The 26,105-nt window shown below is 44.4% G+C and overlaps 1 protein-coding gene across 8 annotated transcripts in view; it reads left to right on the plus strand.

Moving 5' to 3' along the window:
- CFAP20DC (CFAP20 domain containing) overlaps positions 1 to 26,105 on the plus strand; it is a 271,330-nt gene that overhangs the window by 48,525 nt on the left and 196,700 nt on the right. For 2 of the 8 annotated variants that reach the window (XM_084840505.1, XM_084840504.1), the window contains one exon: positions 13,730 to 13,859. The exons of the other annotated variants lie outside the window; for them this stretch is intronic. In XM_084840505.1, the coding sequence (XP_084696631.1) occupies positions 13,730 to 13,859 (130 nt within the window). The remainder of the gene's footprint in view (positions 1 to 13,729; positions 13,860 to 26,105) is intronic. 8 annotated transcript variants of the gene reach the window in all.

The following is a 26,105-nucleotide window of genomic DNA, read 5'->3' on the forward strand; positions in this document are numbered from 1 at the left end:
GTGGGGGCAAACTTCCCCCAACGGGCGGCCATTCCCTCTGCCTGTTGAGTTTGGGTGAGGGACACATTGTGGAGACTTGCCTGCACCCTTAGTCTTTCATCAAACAGGCGCGCCGAAACCATGCAGACAGGCTCCGTACGGAGCTGTTGAAAAGGGCATTGGTAGCAGTGGACTCCTCCAAACCAAGTACATCCCATAAATCTAGGGATGTACGAAAATCACTTACCTGTTTGCGGATTATGTTTATGGGGGGGGGAGGCGTTCCGTCCCTCCCCCCGGAATCCTGGACGGGGGGGAGGCGCTCCATTCCTCCCCCCAGAATCCTGGATGGGAGGGGAGGCGCTCCGTTCCTCCCCCCCAGAATCCTCCGTGGCAGCTCTGCAGAGCAGCCGGCCAGGCCCAGCCAGGCCAGAGCCATCCGCAGCTGGATTTCCGGCCGTGGAGGGCTCTGGGGGAGGGGGGGGAATGTGTATGCAAATAACGGCGGCTATGGCCGCCGCCATTTGCGTTCCTTATTTTTGACGTCTTAATCTACGTAAATAATTACATAGACTAAGACGGCGAAAATAAGGGGAACGCAAATAGCGTAGTGAAAGACCAGCTGCTGGAGCCGCCGCCACCCGGAAGATCCGCCCCGGGTAAGTCTCGTCCCGGGGGGATCCGCGGGGGGGAGGTGAGGGGTGGCAGGCCGTTCCGCCACAGATTTCGGGGGGCCAAATGCACTGGCATTCGGCCTCCCCAAGATCCGTGGTGGAATTCTCTGCCATCCCTGCATAAATCAGCCCCATCCCCCAGTTCTCCAATAGGCTCTCATGATGCTGCTGACCGTAGTGATTAAACACTCCCCAGCTAGACCTGCTACTCAGGCTGACCCCCCAATGCCGGGGTGTTCTCTTGATCTCACTGTGGCAAAAAAAAAAGCTAGTTCATAAGGCTAGAACATCAAAGTCATCTTCAGATTCCCAGAGGAAAAAGAAGAAACAGGACTCCAAGGGCCCCAAAGAGCAGCCTAAGAGCCCGTTGCCAACCATGCCACCCCCACCCCCACTCCAAGAATCGCCTATTCCAGTGCCAGCGGTATCCTCCATGCCACCTCGGGCTGGCCACATTATATTTCACCTCTGAAGGAGAAATAAGGGATTCCACCACCACCCTTGGTACCGTCCAGGACCAGATGAGGATGATAGGCACCTGCTAAGGAGCCTTCACATTTATTTATTTTATTTATTTATTAAATTTATTAATCGCCCATCTGGCTGATCACCCAGCCACTCTGGGCGATGTACAACAAGAACAATTTAAAACAATAAAATACTACATTAAAAACATCACATTTCTAAAAATACCCTAACCCACCCCAAATGCCTGCCTGAACAACCATGTTTTCAGTGTGTGGTGGAAGCTCATTAAAGAGGGGGCATGGCGGAGTTCCCGGGGGAGGGAGTCCACAGAGTGGGGGCCACCACGGAGAAGGCCCTCTTCCTCATCCTCACCAGCCTAGCTGTCCTGGCTGATGGGACGGAGAGAAGGCCATCTGAGGCTGATCTTGTTGAGCAGCCTGTCTGGTGTTGCTGGAGGTGTTCCTTGAGGTAGGCTGGGCCAGAACTGTATAGGGTTTTAAAGGTCAAAACCAACACCTTGAATTTGGCCCAGAAAACAACTGGTAACCAGTGCAACTCCTTCAGCACTGGAGTGATGTGATCTCACCGGCGGTTGCCTTTAATCAGGCGAGCCGCCGCGTTCTGTACCAGCTGCAGCTTCCGAACCGTCTTCAAGGGTAACCCCACGTAGAGCGCATTACAGTAGTACAAAGAGGAGATCAGGGCATGTACTACCGATGGGAGCAGATGGTTGGGAAGGTAGGGGCGCAGCCACCGTATCAGATGGAGTTGGTACAGCGCTGTCCGGCTCACAGCTGACACCTGAGCCTCTATGGACAGCTGGGAGTCCAAAATGACCCCCAGGCTGTGGACCTGGTCTTTCAAGGGTAGCCATACCCCATTCAACACCACGTCAACATCCCCCAACCTCCTCTTGTCTCCCACCAAAAGTACCTCAGTCTTGTCAGGGTTCAGCTTATTCCTCCCCATCTAGCCACTCACCGTCTCCAGACATTTGGACAGGGATTCTACAGTGAACCTTGGTGAAGATTTGAATGAGAGGTAGAGCTGCGTGTCATCCGCATATTGATGACACCGCACCCCAAACCTCCTGCTGATAGCCCCCAGCGGCTTCACATAGATGGTAAACAGCATCGGGGAGAGGATGGAACCCTGTGGCACCCCACAAGTGAGCAGCTACGGGTCCGAAACCTCCTCTCCCAGTGCTACTCTCTGGTACCTGCCAGAGAGGAAGGACCGGAACCACCGCAATACGGTGTCTCCAATGCCCATCCCCTCCAAGCGGTCCAGGAGGATACCGTGGTCAACAGTATCAAAAGCCGCTGAGAGGTTGAGGAGAACAAGGAAGGAGCATTCACCCCTATCCAGAGCCCTTCTCATATCATCTACCAAGGCAACAAATGCCGTTTCTGTCTCATCTGAGAAGACTCTCGATATCAATAAAGGTCTCCGGACTTGGTCATCTCAGATTCCTACAGGAGAGACCATATGGAGTTGGGCTACTGCTCTCTAGCCTGCCAAGATCACTCTTGATCCCCAGTATCTGAATGGGACAGGCGCTCGGCTTGGTCCCTTCCTCCATGACATTCCTACTGGGATGACTGGTGGTTCCATCAAGACAGAGACTACCTTTATAATAAAACAAAACACTTGGGAGCAGTGTTGCCTTGAGATTGGCTGGTGCTGTCAGGGTCGTTTTCCAGATTGCCAGACAAAGATGTTTTTATTCCACCACTGCCACCTCTCTCGGGATGGGCTAATGCGATACTGCAGTGCCCTGCGGATCAAGCAACAACTAGCCAAGCCGCTAGCGTGCATTCTCCAGTCCAATAAATGCAAGCCTCTGTCCCTTCCCAAGCAGAGACACCAGCGGTGCGATCGCTGTCACCTCAATCTGATAAAGATTACCAGTCAGACACTACATCTTCCTCTTACGTGACTCCATCAATCTCTTCCCTGAACATAGCAATGGGGAATCAGGAGGGGGCCTCACCATCCAAGGATATGGAACATTTTTCTAATCAAATCCTTAGGATGGTCCAATCTCTGAGCCTGGAAACCCAACAGCATACACAAAACATTAAAGACCCTGTCTTTGATGCCATGTATACAGAAGCCTCTCCCCAGTCTCCATCCCATTTCTTCCTACTCTGCTGCAGACAGTGAATTGTCTTAGAAGTCACCATCATTGATGGCCCCAACCTCCAAGAGATTGGAAAACATGTATAGAGTGCAGGACAGCGAAGTGGGGTTCCTGTTTTCTCAAACACGACCAAACTCGGTAATTATGGAATCATCACATGGACATTCCAACAAAGTGTACTCATCTTCAGTGGATAAGGAGGGAAGAAAGCTGGACTTAATGGGCAGGTGTATTTATCCATCCTTCACTTTGTGGCTGTGGGTAGCATATTACCAAGCTACCATGGCTAGGTACCAACTTTTCCTATGGGAGAAAATTGGTTCCCTTTGTGACTACCTACCTGAAGACCAAAGGGAGCTGGCACAAGGCTTCCAGTCAGAAGCCTTAAGACTCTTGCATCAACAGATTAATACTTCTGTATTAATATTATTAATACAGGCTGATTGCAGTGCCAAGGCCATGGTCAGAGCTATAGCTTTACGGAGGCATGCCTGGTTATGCTCAGCAGGGTTGTCGCAAGAAGCAAGATCCAGTATAGATGAACTCCCTTTTGATGGCGATGGTCTTTTCAATACTGGCACAGATGATGTAATGGAATCTGTCCAAAAGGCAAGGATGACAGCTGGAAAGATGGGGATGGGACAAAAACAACAGCAGCAGGCCTCTTCTTACTGCTACCATTGCTGACCACACCAACTTTTTTATCAAAGCCAGCACCAAGTAGACTGTCCACCACAACAGCAGCCTTCTCCAATACCGAAAAGACAATACTCCTCCTTTCGACATTGGGTGTCTGGTAACAGCAAGGACAACTTGAGTAAGTGGCAGCTTTGACTCTCCCATTCCGTATCATCCCTCTCCCGGCCCCCCATCTTTCTAAGCTTATCTGTCGTCTTTCCTTCTGGTGTGGATGTCCATAACATTGGACAGCTGGGTTCTGTCGATCGTTCAGAATAGATACAGAATTGAATTCGATACCCTCCCTCCCTTTCAAGGTATCTGGGCCACTTCACCATCAAGACCAGTCCTAGAAAAGACTGCTTCTCTACAGCAGAAAGGAGAAATCTGTCATGTTCCTCTTTCTTGGGTCCAAAGTGGTTTCTAATCCCGTTATTTTCTAGTGCCAAAAAGGGATTCAGGACCCTGCCCAATTCTGGATTTCTACAATATCAACATGTTTACCATACTGAGGAAATTCTGTTTGACAACATTATCAGCCATCCTTCCACTACTGAAAAAAGGGGACTGGTTCACGTCTGTGGATTTGAAAGATTCAGGCCATGCTTTTCCCCCTCGAGATTGAGCAAAGGTGCTTGTTGCCTCAGCAGAAGACATCTTCACAAGAGGGACTTTGTTGGCTCTCACAATCCAAAGGTTGCTCAGACTTAATGGTGTCCACCATAGCAGTGGTGGCTTGGGCACAACTTCAAATGCGACCACTACAGCTATGGTTCCTGGGAGCCTTCAATTGTTCCAAAAACACCTGGCAAACCTGACTGAACATCCCTCCAGCGGTCCAAGAATCCCTGAGATGGTGGATGGACAGTGCCAACCTACTAGAAGAGATTCCATTCATTCCTCCTCGCCCGTTAGGAGTACTAACAGCGGATGCATCATGAAGCAGCTGGGGTGCCCACTGTGAGCAGCTAAGAATTCAGGGCATATGGTCATTATGGGAAAAATCTCACCATATCAATTTCCTCAAGCTTCTGGTGGTCAGGAAAGCATGGCTAGCATACGATACTGAGCTATGGAACCACCTTGTTCAGGTAACATCAGACAACACAACTATAGTGGCATATTTAAACAAACAAGGCAGAACTCGGTCCTGAACCCTGAATGCCCTCACATTAGAACTGTACAAGTGGTGCATTCCAAGAGGGATCAGCCTTATCGCCATACACATTGCTGGTGTGGACAGTATTCTGGCAGATACACTAAAGTACAGGAGATGCAAAAATGGCAACTGAATGCCAACATCCTGCACAAGATCAGTATTCCACAAGGATTAAGTGGTTTTGTGCCCAGATGTGGCTTTTCTCCCAAAGATCCTATCTTTGTTTCATATCAACCAGGACATTATTCCCCCAACTTTTTTTCCGTCTCCTTCAAGATGTGCATTGTGCTCTAGCTTTTTATAAGTCAAGAACAGAGTTGTTTCGGCAATGACCAAGACTCTTTGTAGTGTATGGGGGCACTAGGAAAGGCATGCCTATTTCGTCTCAACGGTTTGCAGCATGGATTGTGCAGACAATAAAGCTAGCATATTTTCTCGTGGGCCTGCAACTCATTGGATCTGTGAAGGCTCACTCCACAAGGGGTGTCGCTTCATCTGTCACCTTTGAAAGGGGAATACTGTTACCTGATCTGTGTTGAACGGCTACATGGTCACAGCCATCTACTTTTGCCTGACACTACAGACTTGATGTCCAGGCTAGAGTGGATTGTGCCTTCGGATGGGCAGTACTGTCAACAAACTTAGGCTGAAGCACTGACCCACCTCCGGTAAGTCAAGTTGTTAACCACCCATATGTGTGATGCACAGAGACCATGAAGAAGAAGGACAGGTTGCTTACCTGTAACTATGGTTCTTTGAGTGGTCATCTGTGCATTCACACAACCCACCTGCTGTCCCCACTCCGGTGTCAGGCCTAAGTTGATATTGATATTGAAGGTTCCTTCGATCCCAAGGCCACAGTGTCAGTCTCAGGGAGTTGAGGGAACAGGCAGAAACCCAGTAAGGACATGCACACTGGGATGGTGCAGGAAGGGTTCCCACCAAAACGCCTCAGCTATAGCATGTTCCCAAATTGAGGCTCCTCGCAGGCACAGAGCCTATATGTGTGATTTCACAGATGACCACTCAAAGATCCACAGTTATAGGTAAGCAACCTGTCCTTTTCGTTTTACGAAGGAAGAGCCTTTATGATACCCAAATTTTGGGGGGGCAGAGTAATGCAACTCTTACTGTTGGCCAGTCAAACAATAATTTAATCTCAATTAACCATACACTGTCAGGCTTTGTCTTCTGTTCCCTTCTGCAATAACAGCATAACCTGTCAGTAGCTTCATGAATCTACTCATCAGGAGTTCCAACCCTCTAAGAACCTCAACCTGTGTTTCACCTACAGTATACAGTGATTCTCAATACTGGCATGTAAATATCATTCACCACGCTTCAGACATTCACTGCAATGTACATAAAGCTTCTACATGTGCCAGTACTGTATAGCTTCATGTATTACCCACAGCATGCTGACTCCTCGAATTGGCATCAAGAGTGGCAAGGTGAATGGCGGGGGGCACGGAGCAAAAATCTGAAAAGGATACTTGGCTCCGAAGAACTCATGTGAGGAGGAGTTGAGTAGTGAGGAAGGAAACAGGTGTCTGCTCATTTTTCTTATGTCTATAACTCTAGGAGAGCACTTGAGAACTAAATACCCCAACAATTGGGCTTGAGGAGAAAATGGGGATTCAAAACATGCCGCTCCTATTGGTTGGAAAAAGATAGAACTTCAGTGTGATTGGTGATTCCATATTTTTGTTCTGGATATTGGTTTATTTTGTAGATTCAAAGCCTGATTTGAAGGCTAATTTCTATGGCTGGCGGGGCAGGTAAAATTAGTTGGAAGGGGTGGGGTGGAGTGGGGAAAAATGGAGTGAGATGAGCTGCCTGAAGGAACATGTGTGTGGCACTGACTAGAGCAAGGGGACAGAATGGAGGGGGGAAACTAAATAGATGGTCTACCAGATCAGAACTAGCTGAAAGAAACAGTTTATTATATTATACTACCTAATACTGTTTCTGTATAGTATAGTTTATGAGTTTGATAACCCCAGGTTTGATAGAAAGTTGAGTTTTATAAAGATAGGGTTAGGAGACTGTGGGTGTTTTTTTACACTAATTTATTTTCCTGCTTAGTTGGCTTGTTACACTGTAAATCTTTGTAAGTTGTAGCTTTTTTCAATAAAATATTATATTGGATTTCACTATCGTTGTGGTCAAAAGCTTGATACAATCCTTATGCCTATAAATTCTCCATGGTATCATATTTAGCAGATTGAAATCCTAAGATTCCAAAGGATGATATGACTACCAGTTTAATAATTTATCAATATATACACAAGGTTACAGCTGGTAGCTGATTACAGTACCTCAAGGGGTGGCAATGTACTGTAAGATACCCATGGTTTAACTATGGCTTCCAAGTCTGGGTTGTTCCTCTCCCAACAATCCACAATTCTGGTTTCACATGTCACGCTAAACAGCCCAGGGGTGGAGCATTCATGGCTCGTTTAGCACAGCGAGAGTGAACAAGTGGTTGAGAGCCAGCATGCTCGCTCACTCTCAGTCATTCACAATAACCATGGTTCAACAAACGATGGGATGTTGTGACATCCATACCAGGTCATTGACTGTTCTGTAATCTTCCAGTGCCTTGCTAAATAGTTTACTACTTGGCCTAGAATTCCTTGGATATTCTTTCTTTCTTTCTTTCTTTCTTTTCCTTTCTTTCTTTCTTTCTTTCTTTGTTTACCTTTCTCTACACTTCTGAGACATAGGGATCTGGGTCTTCTTCAGTTACTTCCATCAACACTGTAAGTTCTAAGGGTTAAGAGGACGTGCCTTGCTTACTTGATTCATTGGGATGGGCTGAACATTCCATGGCATTTGTCAAGAACAAATCCTGCCAGACGAAACTGATCTCATTTTTTGATCAAGTAACCTCCCTTGTGGACTGTGGGAATGCTGTGGACATAATATACCTGGACTTCAGCAAAGCTTTTGACAAAGTGCCCCATGATATCCTGATGAGCAAACTAGCTCAATGTGGGCTAGAGGAAACAACAATCCGGTGGATCCACAGTTGGCTACAGAATCAGACTCAAAGAGTGCTTATCAATGGGACCTTCTCAAACTGGGGAGAAGTAACAAGCGGGGTACCTCAGGGCTCAGTCCTGGGCCCAGTGCTCTTCAACATTTTTATTAATGACTTGGAGGAGGAGGTGCAGGGAATGCTTATCAGATTTGCAGATGACACAAAATTGGGTGCGATAGCTAATACTTTAGAAGACAGAAAGAGAATTCAAAGTGATCTTGATAGACTGGAGTGCTGGGCAGAAAACAACAGAATGACATTTAGTAGGGATAAATGCCAAGTTCTGCACCTAGGAAAAAGAAACCAAATGCACAGTTACAAGATTGGGGATATGTGGCTCAGCAACACTACAAGCGAGAAGGATCTTGGAATTATTGTTGATCACAAGCTGAATATGAGCCAACAATGGGATGTGGCTGCAAAAAAGGCAAATGCTGTTTTGGGCTGCATTCATAGAAGCATAGCTTCCAAATCCCGGGAAGTACTAGTTCCCCTCTACTCAGCACTGGTTAGGCCTCATCCGGAGTACTGTGTCCAGTTCTGGGCACCGTACTTTAAGAAGGATGCAGGCAAGCTGGAGAGGGTTCAGAAGAGGGCAACAAAGATGATCAGGGGACTGGAAACAAAGCCCTATGAAGAGAGACGGAAAGAACTGGGCATGTTTACCCTTGAGAAGAGAAGACTGAGGGGAGATATGATAGCACTCTTCAAGTACTTGAAAGGTTGTTATAGAGAGGAAGGCCAGGATCTGTTCTCGATTAACCCAGAATGCAGGGCACAGACAAATGGGCTCAAGTTACAGGAAGCCAGATTCCGGCTGAACATCAGGAAAAACCTCCTGACTGTTAGAGCAATATGACAATGGAACCAATGACCTAGGGAAGTAGTGGGCTCTCCCACACTGGAGGCATTCAAGATGAGGCTGGACAGCCATCTGTCAGGGATGCTCTGACTTAGATTCCTGCATTGAGCAGGGGGTTGGACTCGATGGTGTTGTAGGCCCCTTCCAATTGTACTATTCTATGATTCTATGATAGTTTTTATTTCCTTTTGACACTTTTTTTTACATTCTGTGAATGCAAAAGCAAAGCAAACACTTAAAAGAGGTAGACAGTCAGCAACTCATAGGCCAGATGTGTTTCATAGATGGGTGCCCATGAGTTCATTGTTCATGTGTGCCTTCGTCATGGTTAATGGAAAGCTTTTGGCCCCTGGGTAATTCTTCATAGCTACATTCAGGAAGGACAGGAACCTTCAAGTTATTACAAACTCTATTCCCTGCATATTCTTTTGGTCTCTAGTGTGGGGGACAGGGAATGTAACTTAGCTCCTCACCTTGTCCTGTGCTGTATATCAGCAGCTAAATTTGCTAGTGGGCCAACCACGGACACTGAACAGTCTTGCCACATTTGCTTTTTCTGTCTTCACTATTCATTATTCCTGCTTGCTATGCTCAAATGACCATGGTTGGGTCTTGGTTGTCATTTGGCTGATACAAATGACTTCCAGAGGGTATGTTAAGTTTCAGTTTTATGGTTAGCGATGTTCTCAGGCTACAGAAATTCTGAAGTTTCTTTCCACAGAATATTCAGAACCATGAAGGAACTTTAGTACAAACAATCACAAAAATATTATGCACTTATCATGTGTGTGTGTTCATTTTTAGTTCATTGTGATTATTCTTGGTATGAATGAAACTTAAGCATGGTGTCTTAATTAAAGCTCATGGGGGTTCTCTTAGGTAGATTACTACAGTGGTGGCTGTGTGCTCTTTTATTAATACATAGGGCTGATTACTGGTGCTGTTTAACATTTTATTTAGCACAGTGTGTGAAACAGTTTTCCTGTGACAGGAATGACATTCAGTGCCAAGAAATCTTAAAATTGAAGTAAGACAGACAGCTCTAGAAGGGAGGGGCTAGCTTGAAGCAATAGCAAGGATAAGGGAGGAGAGGGTTAACTAGTGACAGAATAATCACGAAGAAAGGCTGTGGCAGACTACTACTGAGAGTATATGTGCAATTATTGGCTACCTCATAGGTGCAGTTTTATTTCTGCTGTTCTCCACTCTGTCATTTTAATACCAAAGTGACATGAAAACAAAACTGCAATCAAGACTGTTTGTCAGTGCTTTGATGCGTAGGGGTGGAACATGAAGATTTGTAAAAAGAGGGCTTGGAAAAGAAATCGAAGTAAATGATATTTACAAATGTGTGAACTCAATTTGGACATGTAATTACACAAAGCAATCGCCATTTGGAAAGGGTGAAAATTGTAATTGCATGCTTAGAACAGCAGCCCATGACCCCAAGCCCACTCAGCTTCTTGAAGTCTCTGTGTGTCGAACAAATAGTAAATGCAACTTCTGTACCCAATTAAGCATATGTTTGTCTTTGTGTGATGAAGAAGCTCTTGCATATTGAAATGGTCTTATTAACTTCTCAGATATTCTCAACATATATATTGTAGCTTCTTTGTCTTATGTATTCAATCATTTTTAAGCCCTGGCCAAAGAGATCTTGGCTTAAAACTATATATGCTGTATTTATATCATGTATTTATATCATGATGAGGAGGTCAAAATGGGAGAAAAGCAAGAAAATTCCTTATAGGTCCAAGACTTTAATCCTTGTCTTCAAACTCTTTTATGAAGTAATGTGATTGCAGTGAACAGGTCTGATCATGGAAGGCACCCTAAGTGAGTTTTCTATAGCTCCGTGAATAGTATATGCTTTACATCAGGGATTGCCAATTAATAGCCTGCAGGCTGTATCCAGCCCTGAAGCAACTTCATTTGGCCCCTGGGGCCCCTTCCAATTTTTTTTAAAGGTAACAAATAATTGCTCAAATTTCAATATAAAGGAAAATAAAATTGTTTCCCAAGGCTGCACCATTTTGCACCTTTTCCCTTTGCCTTCTACTTCCCCCCCATCTGTTTCTTTCTCTTCCCTGCCACCTACCTTTACATTTGTGTTACTCCCTTCTTTTATTTCTCCTTTCTGTCTACTGCTTCCATCAGTGTCTGTGAATAATTTTTTGAATAATATTCACTATGAAATCTATGTCTTTGTAATGATAAACTTTGACTCTGCTTTATAACCACTGTATAACTACTATTTATAGAAAAGCAATATAAAAATTGATAAAATTAATTAGCATGAGTTGTATGCTACCTGCTAAAAACTATCCTGGGGGGTGCCTACATGGTCGATTTGCTGGAAGCTGGCTTCATTTGGAGGTCATTCAGGGCGCATGACATTGTGGCCATCCTGCAGCCACCCTGGAGCTTTTTGCTGAAAAACTGGATTTCCTGAGACTACTTTAAGTCTGATTCTTTTCCTTAAGTCGGGTTCTCCACACTATGGTTCTTGTGTGCCCCAACCTCCGCATTTACTTTGTGTGTGCTAGCCCTGCCCAGGGGTGTACCTTTCACTATGACCCCGGTCAACAGCTGTTTCCCATCCCTTTGTTTCCCATCCTTGTCTTTCCCAGCATAAACCAATTAGTGTCTACTCAGAAATAACTCCCATTGTGGTCAATCAGACTTGTCCCCTAATACACACTTTCGAATTTACCAAAATCCTCCTCAGTCAAAATAGCATATTGTAGAGCACTAATTCCCTAAAGGCTGTGAAGTGCTATCTCAATGCTGTGTGTCTTTGATGTTTGATTCATTGCTTTTCGGAAGTAATTAATGTGCAGCTTCGATACTTCGCAGCATTGCATACCGACGGGGGGGGGGGTGGCTGGTTGGAGCCACGGTACATCAAGTGTTCATAGGGTTACAGGTAGGGATGTACGAAAGTCACTTACCTTTTCGAAGGGTGACATTCGCGGTGGGGGGGAGGCACTCCGTCCCTCCCCCCGAAATTCTGGCAGGGGGGGAGGCACTCCGTCCCTCCCCCCCGAAATTCTGGCCAGCCGGCTCCGCAAATGGCGGCGGCCATAGCCGCCACCGTTTGCGTCCCTGCAGTCAGCCGTGATAGGCTACGTAAATGTTTATGTAGCCTATCACGGCTGATTTAAAAGAGAAAAAAAATGCATGTATGCAAATGGCGGCGCCCATGGGCGCCGCCATTTGCGTTCCTTATTTTGGCACGTCTTAGTCTACGTAAACGTTTACATAGACTAAGACGGCGAAAATAAGGGGAACGCAAATAGCGTAGACGCTACGCTATTTGCGTTCCCCTTATTTTCGCCGTCTTAGTCTATGTAAACGTTTACGTAGACTAAGACGTGCCAAAATAAGGAACTCAAATGGCGGCGCCCATGGGCATCGCCATTTGCATACGCGCGTGTTTTTTTTTTCTTTTAAATCAGCCGTGATAGGCTACGTAAACATTTACATAGCCTATCATGGTGTTCTTTAAAAATCTAGCCGTGATAGGCTCCGTAAATCTTTACGTAGCCTATCATGTTTTTTTTTTAAACTGGAAATGGTGGCAGCCAGTCGGAAGACCGGCCGCCGGAGCCGCCGCCACCGCCGCCAGGAAGATTCGCCGAAGGTAAGTCCCGTCCCGGGGGGGTGGCAGACCGTCTCGCCACAGATTTCGGGGGGGCGAATGCGCTGGTATTCGGCCTTCCCGAGATTCGTGGCGAAATTTTCTGACATCCCTAGTTACAGGCAGACTGGAGTAACGCCCCCCCCCCATGGCCGTGAAGCGCTAGGTCAAAGCTGTGTGTCTTTGATGTTCGGTTTACTTTTCAGAAGTAATTAATGCACCACTTTGATGCTTCTCAACAGGAGCTTCAGGCAGAAGGAGAAAGGGGGGTAGAGCCTGGATGGAGGGGGGGAGCCTCTCCTATTGGTTGAGCAGGCTCTGCCAATCTGATGATGTTCACTCCAATCTCCCCACCCCACCCGAAACTATGTTCCTGTGAAGTGACTTAACAGTGGTACAGTGCACTCATTCGTAGAGCCCTGGGTGGACCAAAGCCAATCCCTTGAAAAATGTGGGTAGTCCTCCATCTGCTTCTCCTTCCATTGTCATGGAGATCCCCCACTGTTGACCTTTGCATGAAAGTTTTTGGTGTTAGGCTTGTGCAGAATATTTACTAATTTCAACATTTGCTTCAAAATTAGCATTCATTGCAGCTGAACTAATTATGGAGAAAATACCTACATTTTCATATTTGTTTCTATTTTAGTTTGCCTCCTTTTGCTGCTACTGGACCTAGCTGCTACTAGTGAGCACCCTATTTCTTCTTTGCCCTCACTGTTCACTGTATAATTTGTCCTTGTATCTTTTTAATATAACTGGCTGCGATGACCCAAATGATTTTGTTCACAAGCACCTGTGACATCTGCTTTAATGTAGTATCATGACACAGTTAAATGCCAGCAAGGGGAACCAGGGCTGAGGGCAGCGGCAGCAAGGGAGGAAATATGGAACCTAGAAGCAGCAGCAGCAATTGGAGCAAAAAGTGCAGAACAGCGCTGAAAAAACATAATTACGTCAGCAGTGTGTTAGAAGTTGCTGAAAAAGGAGGGGTTTTCTGATACTCATGAAAAGGAATAAGAAACTAGGGGTGGCATTCAATGCTGTGTGAGTGGACTTCTCCTTTCCCTTTGTGCCCCCTGCCAGATTCGCTCCAGAAGGTCCCCCAACCCTCCAGAGCACATTTTAGGGGCGCGTGGGAAGCTGCAGGAGTGGGGGAATTCTACCAGCAGGGTCCGTTCTGCTGGCAGATGGACACCATTGAATTTCACCCTAGGTAAATAATTTTGGCTCTGTTGTATTTTATATATTTGCTATGTTAAATGATTTTTGCAATCCCACTTGCCTTTTCAAGGACCTCTTTTTTTCTTTTCTTTTGCTATTTGACATCTTACTACCACAGCATTTCAAGACAATATTGGCGGGATAAGGAATAACTGTGTATAATTTCTATAGTAGTTTTTGTAGTACAACGTATTTTTACTGTTGCAGAACCCAGAGTCAGAGAGACCACGGAGTGAAGGAAAAAGAGATTCTTTATTTAACGCGCGGGCTTAAGGCTGGAATCATTTCTAAAGAGCCAGAAGCCCCGAAATACATCAGCACATTGTTTTTATAGACATTGTGACACATATGAAACGGCTCCTCCTCCCCCTCCCGTGTGGGGTTGCAGTCCTCAACATTTCTTCTCCTAGCACCATTGTTTATAATACAAGAACTGGGTTACAGGGTAGCCATGATAAGGAGAGAACAGAAGAGAACAGCAGACAACAAGATATACAATTGTATGACCTTTGACAAGATAAGGAATTCCTGTGTCTCGTCAGCTTACAACAATATATTCAAGGGAGAAAGAGCTCAGCAAGAACATGAAGCATGAGAGTGCATGAGGCTACTTAGTCTGACCCCCGATATGGCTGCTACATTCCCCCCTTAAATGCATAATTTCATTACAATTATAGCATTTCTGATAACCATACAAAGCTTTTTGTGACATACATATTACTTAGCCTCTTGTTGGGCTATTAGAGCGTAGAGGGCAGCAGTTTTACTAGCTGAGACATAAAACAGATTGGTTAAACAGCGCATAAGACAAGGAACGCAGAGACATAACAGAACTTTTATGAACAACACTGGTAGAATTAGGATGAACAATGTTTCAAGCCAGCTAAGATCTGGAAGCCAAGGGGTCAACTAATTTAGCTAATTGTTTTGTCTTATTGTTTTGTTAGCTACTATATTGTGCAGCTTGTTGATCTGTTCATCTACAGCATTGCCATTATTAGTTAAGTTAAAACAACAGAGCTTTTGGTGTGTCTCACAACTTAAATGATGAAGAAGGAAGAGGTAATCTATACCAGCTCTATTTTCTAGAACTGCACCTCTTAGATCACGCAACTCTTTATTTAACAATGACAATGCTCGTGAGGTGGCATTTATGCTTTTGGCTAAGCTGCAAGCTAACCGGTTGATCTCCAGACCATCAGCCAAGGCTAAACCTGGAACCCCAACCAGTGACATTGCTAAGGCCAATTTTTCTGAGTCAGAATATAACTGCACATGACTATTACAATTTTTAGTTAGTTGGAGTGCTCGAGGCTGCCGTCGACAGATTTTCTTGGGCCACAGGGGAAGAATTGGCACCAGTTCAATTGGCGGCTGAGGCAACATGGGTGGTTATTAGACAAGTTGGGAGGAATGAATGACCAAGTGCGGGAACTACATGTCTAAAACCATCCATGAGGCAAAAGCATGTGGGCATCATTAAAAGATATGTTTTGAATTTTATTACAGTGGAAGGGGGCCAGGGATAGCTTTATATTTTCTGGAAAATTTTTGACAATTAAGCATTCGTGCACACGTAGCATTTGTTTCAGCAACGATGGGGGTGCATAGAGTGAATTCTGTAGGGGGTAGGATCTTTGCAACCACGCCCCAATTAGCATTTTGGGAATAAGTTAAACTTACACTATAAACTCTTAACATGGTATCTTTTTGAATTTTCCCAGGATGTCTACAGACAGGTATTAGGCAAGAGCTAATAAGCCTGTTTGCAGGTATATCTCTTGGCAAACAAAAATGTTTTACTCTCGTGATGTTAGCCAGGTGAAGCCAGTAATTATCAGCAAATTACTGGGACAAACTTCTTCTTCTAGGGGCAGACCCCCCTTTTTGCACCTTATTAAGGAAACACAATGCAACACTACTAACACTACAACACGCATGTTTGATCTTCTTTGGGATCTGACCGTACGCTGGGCAGCTATTCACCTGGCAAGCTGCAGTAGGGTCTAGTCCCCTTCTTCAATTCTCCAGTTGCAGGTCTGACCGTACGCAGGGGGACAGTCTCCCGGTGTGTCCACAGTAAGGTCTAGCCTGAGTCTTCTTACTGCTTTTTCAGAATGATTTTTAAAGGATTTTCAGGATTTCTGTTTACAGTCTACTCTCCCCCTTTTGCTCTCTTGACTCGTGTCTAATGTATTCAGGGTTTAACTCCAGCTGCTTTCATAGCTGCTGGGGTAGAAAGTATGATAGTTCTCAGTTCTCTCTATCTGGGAGTCAAAGGGTTATTTTTCCCTCTTTAACTTATACTTTAACTCTTGGTTGGAAAGGATAAACTTCTGTGATGGGAATGGCTTATTTTTTAAGACAAATCGACGCTGGGCTTGAAGAACTTTGCTCAGTGTTTGGACTTCTTGTTTAAGGCTAACGTTTGCTTGCTCTTGATGCCACTCTAGTGTCAATCATGAAGTCAATGTCACGGCCCCTCTTAAGCTGTCTCCCTCTTCGCCCATTCTGGCCCCTTTGGTTTTTTCCTTTGTGTATTTGATTTATTTTATTTGGGCATTCATGCCACTAATGTCTATCTTGTCCCCACTGGGCACACTGGTTCTTTTTTAAGAATCTTCTGCTTCTGCCGGGTCTTCTTCTTTTTTTCTTTCGTCCACGTCTTCTTGGGCCTCTGGGTTGAGGGGGGTATACTGGTGATAGGCATTTGAAAGATGCTCCAAGTACGCTCTGGGGCCTCGGTGGCACCTTTCAGCACTTTAGACACTTTGGTCATATTAATTGACTTCTTTATACCTGCTTTCATGGCTTTTAACAGCAGGGTTTGATACTGGGTGAGGCGCTGTAGCCCCACTTGTGTTTTGGGATTCCAGAGGGGGGGGTTACTTACAAGGAGACTTTATTGGGTAACTTACAGCACACAGGCGTACTTAATGGTTGGATCAGACAGCTTCTCTGAACCATGAGCTTTTGGGCTAAATGGGTTTTATACCATGCATGTTACCCATGAGGCAGCACAACACTAGCAAGCATTTTTAGCATAGGCTAGAAGTGTTTGGTTCTCAGGCACAGCTTCCTGTAAACAACTTCGCTTCCCAAAGTGCTTGATAACACTTTTATTTATTAGTATGGGAAGACAAATTTTTTCTCTTTCTTTTGCTTTCTTTTTCTTTGCTGATCTGCCTGTATTGCAGATCATGTTTCAAACTTTTTATATAAAACTTTCTGCTCCATGCACCAGCCTTGTCTCTTTATTTGTCTTTTTCAAGTTAAACTCACTTACTTAAACCTTTCTGCCTTACACTAGTCTCAATGACACACATTTGGGATAGGCTCTTTTTCTCCTTCTAGTTACATTTTCTTCATCTTAAAGAACTATTACATTATTGTGGCTACTTTATCCCAGGTAATAAGCTCCAGGCACAATCAGCTGCTTTTAATTTACCCTGGGGGCAACTATGGCCATGCTTCTTTTCTGCAAATTTTTTTTTTTTGCCTCTTGCCTTTTCTTTCTTTTTTTTTTCTCTTCTCTATCTGTCTGCTACTTTCTCTATTCCTTTTTTTCTACTTGCTTCTGTCTTTCTTTACTTGTCATCCATTGGGAACCACACTTAGTATTATTTGGAGTTGCAACTAACACTAATCTGCAAATATCACATATATTTTATGATATTTAAGAAATCATAAAATATACACAACAAACTTTTTCTGCAATTTAACACAATGAATGGAAAACACTTTTTGCATGGTAAGGCATGATGGAGCAGATCCAGCAATTATATTGCTCTTCTGGCTGAAAGCTCAGGGCCCATTAAAATCAAGGGACGGGCATACCCACACACGCAAAGAGTTCTAGGTCACCATTTTTGCATCGGCAACTCTATGCTGCATGAGTTCTGGCAGAAGGAAATCTAAAAGTCATAGATCAAACTCAGCCTGCTGTACACTGAGCTGACTACAAACACAGACACACAGTCCACAGCGATGAGAGTTCAAGTTTATCAAAAGCTTCACAGCACTGTCCATGGCAAGTCTTTGACAATTTAAAATTTTAGTTCATGTGCAGAGTGTCTCTAAAAAGCCCAGATGATGATGGAGGCAAACAGAGAAGGCTCTGGGCAATGAAGATGAGATGTTTCCAGCAAAGGCTCTCCACTTTGCATCAGTTTAAAAAGAGGAAGTGTGGCCCTACACCCCTTCTGACAGACAAGGGCCTTTAACTTTTTAGCAAGGCCTCTGTCTAAACAGAGCAGCACAGCTCAGCTCTCTAGCCGTGACGCTTTAACCTGGGCAACTCCTTTGTAAATTCTATTTTATTTCTGTTAGGTTCTCACAGACATTCTAAAAACTTACTCTTTTTTTTTTTTCTTCTAACCTGGTACACGAAAGCACTGAAACACTGAGTGCCGAAACTCAGGACGCTGGGGGGTGATGGGCATCGCCTTATACTTGCATTTTTCAGGCAGCCATTAATCTTCGGGGAGGCGGTGGGGTGATTTGCAGGACTTCAAAGGCAAGCTTCTCATTTTGTTTGTATTTGTAAATCCCAAGCTCAAAACAGGACATGATGAGGTACAGGGCAGCTAAATCTTTGCTTTGGCACGGGCAACAAATAACTCGGGTCAGCTTTCTTCGCTGGGGTCTCAAACAGGAAAACAGTCTTAATTTAAAGTTGTAACATCACTGACAGCGTCATCCAGCTAGCTACACAGATCTCATTGTTTTTTAAGACAGTTGCTCCAATATTTTCTTTTCTTCTCAATCAGGTTGGGTCTCCCAGCTTACACAGTTTATTGCAGCTTTCAGGAGCATGGTAGTAGCGTGATTTTGGCTTGGCCAGGAACATGCTGTCTGGTTTCTCGGTCTCTTCAGCACACACACTTAGGCAGTGTAACACTGGACACTCAAATCAGTGAGATTTCTTCATTGCAGGGAATCCCACGGCAAAAGCTTAATGGTTACGCTCTTTAGAAATCATATAGCTGATGGTCAGTAGCTACAGGCTCTATGCAATTTTAACACAGTTCAAAGCTAAACACGGTTACCGTGACAGAGATCTTCAACATGGTCTTTCCGCTTCATTCTGTTTTGGGCCAGTCTTATGGCACACTTTTCACTCGAAGAGGGGTCTAGCCTGTGCTCTGGGGGCTGATTCTTCACCTTTATTTTCTATTTTGCCTTCATCTTCTGGGTCTTCATTTTCAGTTTCCATTTCTTAGGGATTTCATCTCAATTAGGCGAGGTGATGATGTTGCACAACTCAGAACGTTGTGGGCAGTTTTCCTGCCCCCCCTCTCTCGGCACGCTAGGCTAACAGCTACTTCTTCGGCCTTACACTCTCACGCTCCCACGCTTTGTTAAAAGCCAGACTGTCCTGCAACATTTTTCTAATTAACAGCCTCAGATCTTGTTCTTTTTTTTCTCTCAGCTCGACCTTGAGCTTTTTGCTGTTTTCTCTCTCTATTCTGAATCTTTTTTTTAAAAAAAACCTTTTTCCTTCTTTGTTTGACATACATCTCAAGGGGGTGCAAGTCTTGAGCAGTAGACGAGCTCGCCTCCCCTTTTTTTTTTGTGAGAACACATCTTTTTAAGGGTCACTGCCGATTTTATTAAATCTTCTGCCCAACACTTCAATTCTTCAGTTTTTTTTATTAATGCTGATTGAGGTGTAAGAGGGGAACCTCCCGATCCCGTAGAGATGAAAGTCTCGGCAGATAATATCTGGGAGTTGAGGACCGTAGCTGAAATCGGCGAATTACTGCCGGTGGGGCTTGAAACTGATGGCGACAGTTCTAAGTCAGAGCGAGGGGCAATGCCTCTGTAGGTGGGATGGCAGGGGCTCAGGAGCCACAGGATCTGGATCTCGATGGGGCGGTCTTACAGTAACATGGGCCCGTGGTGGAAGCAGGGCATAAGCTGGTGGAAACGCCGTTAGCTCTGCCAGATCTTTACACGAGGCTTCTAACACTGGTTGTAATTTCTTTTTGGCCAATTTTTCTTTTCTGAGCACCAAAACTTTTGCCTGGGATTCTAGGCATTTCTTTAGCCATGGAGGAGAAGCGCGGACTATGGAATCTCACGAGTTTATGTAGGGAAATTGGTCGGGGTGCCCAGGTCTCCCAACCACAATGGCATATAAACGGCTGATTTTGCTGGGCTCTAAAAAGCCTTTAGTAGGCCATCCTACACCAAAAGACGGCCACTCTATTTCACACAAAGTCTGCAACCATTGAGGATTCATGGAGGGGTCCCCATAATCTCCACTAAAACCTTTCTTAAAATTTGCTAGCATACATCCCAAGGGGGTGCAAGGTTTGCTTCCCCCACCACCCATAGCCTCCCTCCTAAATTGAAGACAGACACAATTAGGGAATGGGAATTGGTCAGTGAGTAAGGGGTCTCACTGGCCGACATAAGAGGATTTTTCACACCACGCACTTTGCTACTGGCCTGGGCACCCCGACGGTCAACGGTATGCTTCAGAAACCGCAGTAGCCACTCACACAATCATCATTCTGTCCACTGCATCCATATGTCCCTGCCACCCACTTTTCCCACTTTTTACCAGAGCGGAAAACGGCTTCCCCAGCTTCCTCAGCTTCCTACTGAGTACTGGCGTGCTGGGTACTGGTGCCCACTCGGGGGTGTGATCAGGCCCCCCTTCTACCCGCAAGGAGTAGGTTCTTTTTATATACGTATACCACCAACACTGACCTTCTTCATAAGGCGGGGCCCTCTTTTTTTCTGCCCAGTGGCCTTTCTCCCTAAAGGCGGGGCCCTCTTTTTCCCATATACTTGCCTTTCTCCTGAAGGCTTCCAGTGTGGGTTTCAACTCAGTTGCAGCTGCGATACAGGCAGGGCTCAAGTTCCTTCCTCCGCTTCCCAAGGTTCTCTTGCTGCTCGCTACCGTTTGGGCGATCCCGGTGCAGGCTTTCTCCCATTCACTCGACAAAAAGGTCGGTGGCGCCAAGAAAGGGAGGCATGCGCCAAGCTCGTCTTCCCGGTGCAGCGATCAAGAGCAGGCAACTGCCACCTGTCTGGCTCAGAGCCTGCCACATCCGAGTCACGGCACCATTTATGTTGCAGAACCCAGAGTCAGAGAGACCACGGAGTGAAGGAAAAAGAGATTCTTTATTTAACGCGCAGGCTTAAGGCTGGAATCATTTCTAAAGAGCCAGAAGCCCCGAAATACATCAGCACATTGTTTTTATAGACATTATGACACACATGAAACAGCTCCTCCTCCCCCTCCCGTGTGGGGTTGCAGTCCTCAACATTTCTTCTCCTAGCACCATTGTTTATAATACAAGAACTGGGTTATAGGGTAGCCATGATAAGGAGAGAACAAAAGAGAACAGCAGAGAACAAGATATACAATTGTATGACCTTTGACAAGATAAGGAATTCCTGTGTCTCGTCAGCTTACAACAATATATTCAAGGGAGAAAGAGCTCAGCAAGAACATGAAGCATGAGAGTGCATGAGGCTACTTAGTCTGACCCCCGATATGGCTGCTACATTACCATTCTCATTGCATGTATCCTCACCTCTAATGTTGTGATTTAAGAGAAACACTCTAAACTGCTAAATTTAACAATTTAATGTTTTAAGAATACCTTTAATATATCTTCTTGAACTTCATAAGAGCAGAGAAATAGCTTAATTCTTAAACTAGCATGAGACAATATGACTACCAAAACCACCTTGGGCCAGTCTTGGTCTCACGATCTTGAAGAGACAGATTGTCCTTCTGCGGTAGGTAACCTTAATGAACAAAATGGAACGGATAGAACAAAATGGAACGGATAGCTGCCAATAAACAAAGAAGAGAAGCCAGCAAAATTAATTAGAAGCATAAATAGCCACATTCTTGGTTATAAATAAGCTGGTTTTGGAAGCGATTCATTAGTTGAGCATTATGCACATTTATACTCATTATAGGAACTTGTCTATACAGATCAAATTAAAACCTATTTTGCAGAATTACATGTTCCTAAATCAGCTGGCACAGACTCCCAAAATTCAGCTAAACAAATCATCATTCCATAAAACTGAATTTAGTAAATACTTTAAACCCCCCAAAATAGGCATTGGAATGCCCTGCATCAAAGTTTAAAAAACAGAAGTTTATAAGACGCATAACTTTCCCTCCAAATTCCAGGATATGGACCAGTCTAGGTCCTCTTGAGTCTTAAACAATGTTGGTGTAATCCAACCCCCCCACGGTGATCCCAGTAGGCCTGTGTGACTTTATATGTGCAGGGGCTTTGCAGAGGGCTGTGTGTGTGTGTTGAAATGCTTTACAAATTTATGGGGATTCTCCACTTGAGTGCATGAAGCACACTCTGGCTCATAGAAGTAAACAGATAAGTGCTTGAGCATATGGAGTTCTGTATGACTATTGAAGCTCCGGCTTGTGAGCCAGAGCTGCTATATGCAGCATTAACCTCCTGTACTGGCTGAACTGTGTGAATGTGATTGCATTTTTCACATGGTGGTTTGCTGTTTCCATGATGTAAAACAGGAATGCTGTCAAAGGGATGTTGTGTAGGCAAAGTTGATGAAGGCTGTAAGGCAGTGAACAGTTACTGAGGCATACTAGATTTTTCTTTTTAATTCATTCAGCAGTAGACAATTTAGAAACAATTTGAGGATTTAGTGAGGCAGGGCAACAGGAATTCATGGGGAAAGGAAAATTCCAGTACTCAAGCAGATCTGTAGTTCAAGCATCCCTGGATTGTAGCAACTGATTGTACTGTTCATTAAACCATGAAATATGTTTCCAGAAACAAATATGGTATTATGTCACTTAATCTGACCATATTAGTGCTAACTGTTCTATTGTTCGCCCTCTTATTAGAACTAATGATATATTTTTAGGAAATCGTTGATTTTGTCTTACGGTTCAATGCTTTATGTACATTCAGAAAAAATATAGTTTTTTAAAAAAAGAATATGCCCTTTAGAATTCTGTAACCTGAAAACCCAATTTCTGCAGTTGAAATCAATTACATAGCTCAGCAATTCTGTAAATTATGGATGCTTTGGCACAATTCCTTTTCTTTTTTAAGGAGCTGGTGTATTTCTAGTACAAATATGAATATTAAGATTTTTGCTTTGTTACGAAGGACAAAGGAGAGAGAGTCTGGACTCTCCTGGAATCTGAAAAGGTGTGGGGCAGAAGGAGAAATCTGTAAGCACATGAAAATGTGATCTGAAGTTCATGAGAAATTGCTTTTAGAAGCTGTTCTAGGTCAGAGATACAGACTGAGTGACCCTCCAGTTGTTGGATTGCAACTCCCATCATCCCTCACCATTAACTCTGCTGGCTAGGGCTGATGGGAGTTGCAGTCCAACAACATCTTAAGGGCCACACATTCCCCACCAGTTTTCTATGTAAAGATTCCACCTCTTGACCACAGCAAACCCCACCAATGCCTTCATGTAGTCAGCGATGTCAGTCCAGGGGCAGCTACTAAGTATGTTAATACAGTTATACACATTACACTTCTTCATATTTTCATTGAATTGAGTGATATAATTAACTCCATGCATTCACTTCCACTGTATATAGAGAGCTGCTTCTACCACTGAAGTCAGTGGAGGAGCCCACTTTCTTGGAAGCTCTGTGTACATTCAAGAACACTAGGTGAATGTATAACCTCCTTTATCAAAAGGTTCAATGTGGCTTACAAAATTACAATAAAATATTTCAACTAATAATGATGGTAAATCTCTTTGAGAGTCTCTTGTGGTTATAAAGTAGGATGTAAATATTCTAAGTAAATATAATAAATAGAACATGCAGTCCTCAAAACACACTAGGTTAATAATCTATTTTTTAAAACCTAAGATACCTTTAAGAGTGACTAGGGCACAGTGTAGCTAATGTGTAAGAGGGATTTTCCCAAATGTTATAAAGTATGTGTGGTTCCAAAGAAATATAACATCACCCTCCAAAAGATAACTGTGTGGGGGGAGGAGGGGAGGGGAGGGTGTTCAATTTGTTGTAGAATCAGATTGTACCAAAGGTAATGATTAGTGGATGTTTGAGGGTATGTCTGTGTGTGTTGATGGTGTGTATATATGTTCCAAAATAAGTGGTGTTTTTGGTGAGGGGTGAGGAGAGAAAAAGTAAGTCCAATTACTCACAGAGATGAATCTGTTTCAAAGCATTAGAAGGGAAGGGGCTTTTTTAAAGAGGGAGGAAATATGCAGATAGTTCCTGTTGTTTATTTTCATTGAATTGTTTTAATGGTTTGGACAGATATATGTATGTATGTATGTACAGTCAGGGCCAGAAATATTGGAACAAGGATAACTGTTTTGGCAGTTGGCCTCTGTACACTACCACATTGAAGTTGAAAGGAAACACACCTAGATGGGAGCGAAGTCCGGACTTTCAGCTGTAATTCAAGGGATTTGACAAAAGTGGGGCACTAACCATTCAAGAAGTACAGCCAGTGGCATACACACACACCCATCGTTGGTGGCTCATAAGTAATGAAACAAACCAACATCATTTCAAACTTAAGGATCGCCTTTAATACCTGGATGAAAATCCTTTGCAGTCAATGACTGCCTGAAGTCTGGAACCCATGGACATGACCACATGCTGAGTTTCCTCTTTCGAGATGCTTTGCCAGGCCTTTACTGCAGCTGCCTTCAGCTGCTGCTTGTTTGTGGGTCTTTCTGCCTTCAGTCTTGTCTTCAGTAAGTGAAAAGCATGCTGTATTGGATGGAGATCAGGTGACTGACTTGGCCATTGAAGAACATCCCACTTCTTTGCCTTGAGAAACTCTTGGGTAGCTTTTGCTGTATGTTTTGGGTCATGATCCATCTGCTATATGAAGCGGTGTCCTATCAGTTTGGCAGCACTCGGCTGAATCTGAGCAGAAAGTGTAGCCCTATACACTTCAGAATTCATCCTGCTGCTTTTAGCAGCAGTCAGTTCATCAATAAATACCAGTGACCCGGCTCCATTGGCAGCCATACATGCCCATGCCATAGCACTGCCTCCACCATGTTTGACAGATGATGTGGTATGCTTTGGATCATGAGCTGTTCCTTTCCTTCTCCATACTTTTCTCTTCCCATCATTCTGGTACAAGTTAATCTTGGTTTCATCAGTCCAAAGACTCTTATTCCAGAACTGGGCAGGCTTTTGCTGGCAAAAGCTAATTTGGCCTTTCTGTTCTTGAGCATTACCAGTGGTTTGCACCTTGTTGTGAAGCCTCTGTATTTACATTCGTAAAGCCGTCTCTTGACTGTAGATGTTGACAATGACATGCCTCCCTCCGCAAGAGCGTTCTTGACCTGGCTAGATGTTGTGAAAGGGTTCCTCTTCACCATGAGCAACATTCTGCGGTCATCCACTTTAGTTGTCTTCCGTGGTCTTCCAGGCCTTTTGCTGTTGCTGAGCTTGCCAGTTAATTCCTTCTTTTTCAGGATGCTCCAAACTGTTGTATTGGCCACTCCCAATGTTTTTGCTATCTCACTGATGGGTTTATTTTGTTTCCTCAGCCTAATGATGGCCCCCTTCACTCGCATGGACACGTCTTTGGACTTCATGTTGCGGGTTCCAGTGAACAGCTAGCAAATGCAAATGTAACATTCAGAACCACCTGCAGGCCTTTTATCTGCTTGATTGGTCATGGGGTACCCAGGAAATAGGCCACACCTGGCCATGCAGCTGCTTGTCAGCCATTCGTTCCATTACTTATGAGCCAGCAACGATGGGAGGGTGTTTGCCACTGGCTGTACTCCCTGAATGGTTGGTGCCCCACTTTTGTCAAACCCCTAGAATTACAGCTGACAGTCCTGACTTCACTCCCATCTGGGTGTGTTTCCTTTCAACTTCAATGTGGTGGTGTACAGAGGCTAACTGCCAAAACAGTTGTTCCAATATTTCTGGCCCTGACTGAAGTCACCTTCGTGATCCAAAGGTGGAGTAAAATTAATTAAATAATATGATAATTTATACTTAGCAGACATAGCTAATATTTTGTTTATTTATTATTAAATTTATTAATCTCCCATCTGGCTGGTCACCCAGCCACTCTGGGCGATGTACAACATACAATAAAATAGTTTAAAACAATAAAATTCTACAATAAAAATATTTTCTAAAATACCCTAACCAACACCAAATACCTGCCTGAACAACCACGTTTTTAATGCACGATGGAAGCTCATTAAAGAGGGGGCATGACGGTGTTCCCGAGGGAGGGAGTTC

The sequence above is a fragment of the Heloderma suspectum genome, chromosome 2 (genome assembly GCF_057233095.1).
Source record: "Heloderma suspectum isolate Gila_16-S chromosome 2, 16-S_ref, whole genome shotgun sequence".
Taxonomy (NCBI): Eukaryota; Metazoa; Chordata; class Lepidosauria; order Squamata; family Helodermatidae; genus Heloderma; species Heloderma suspectum.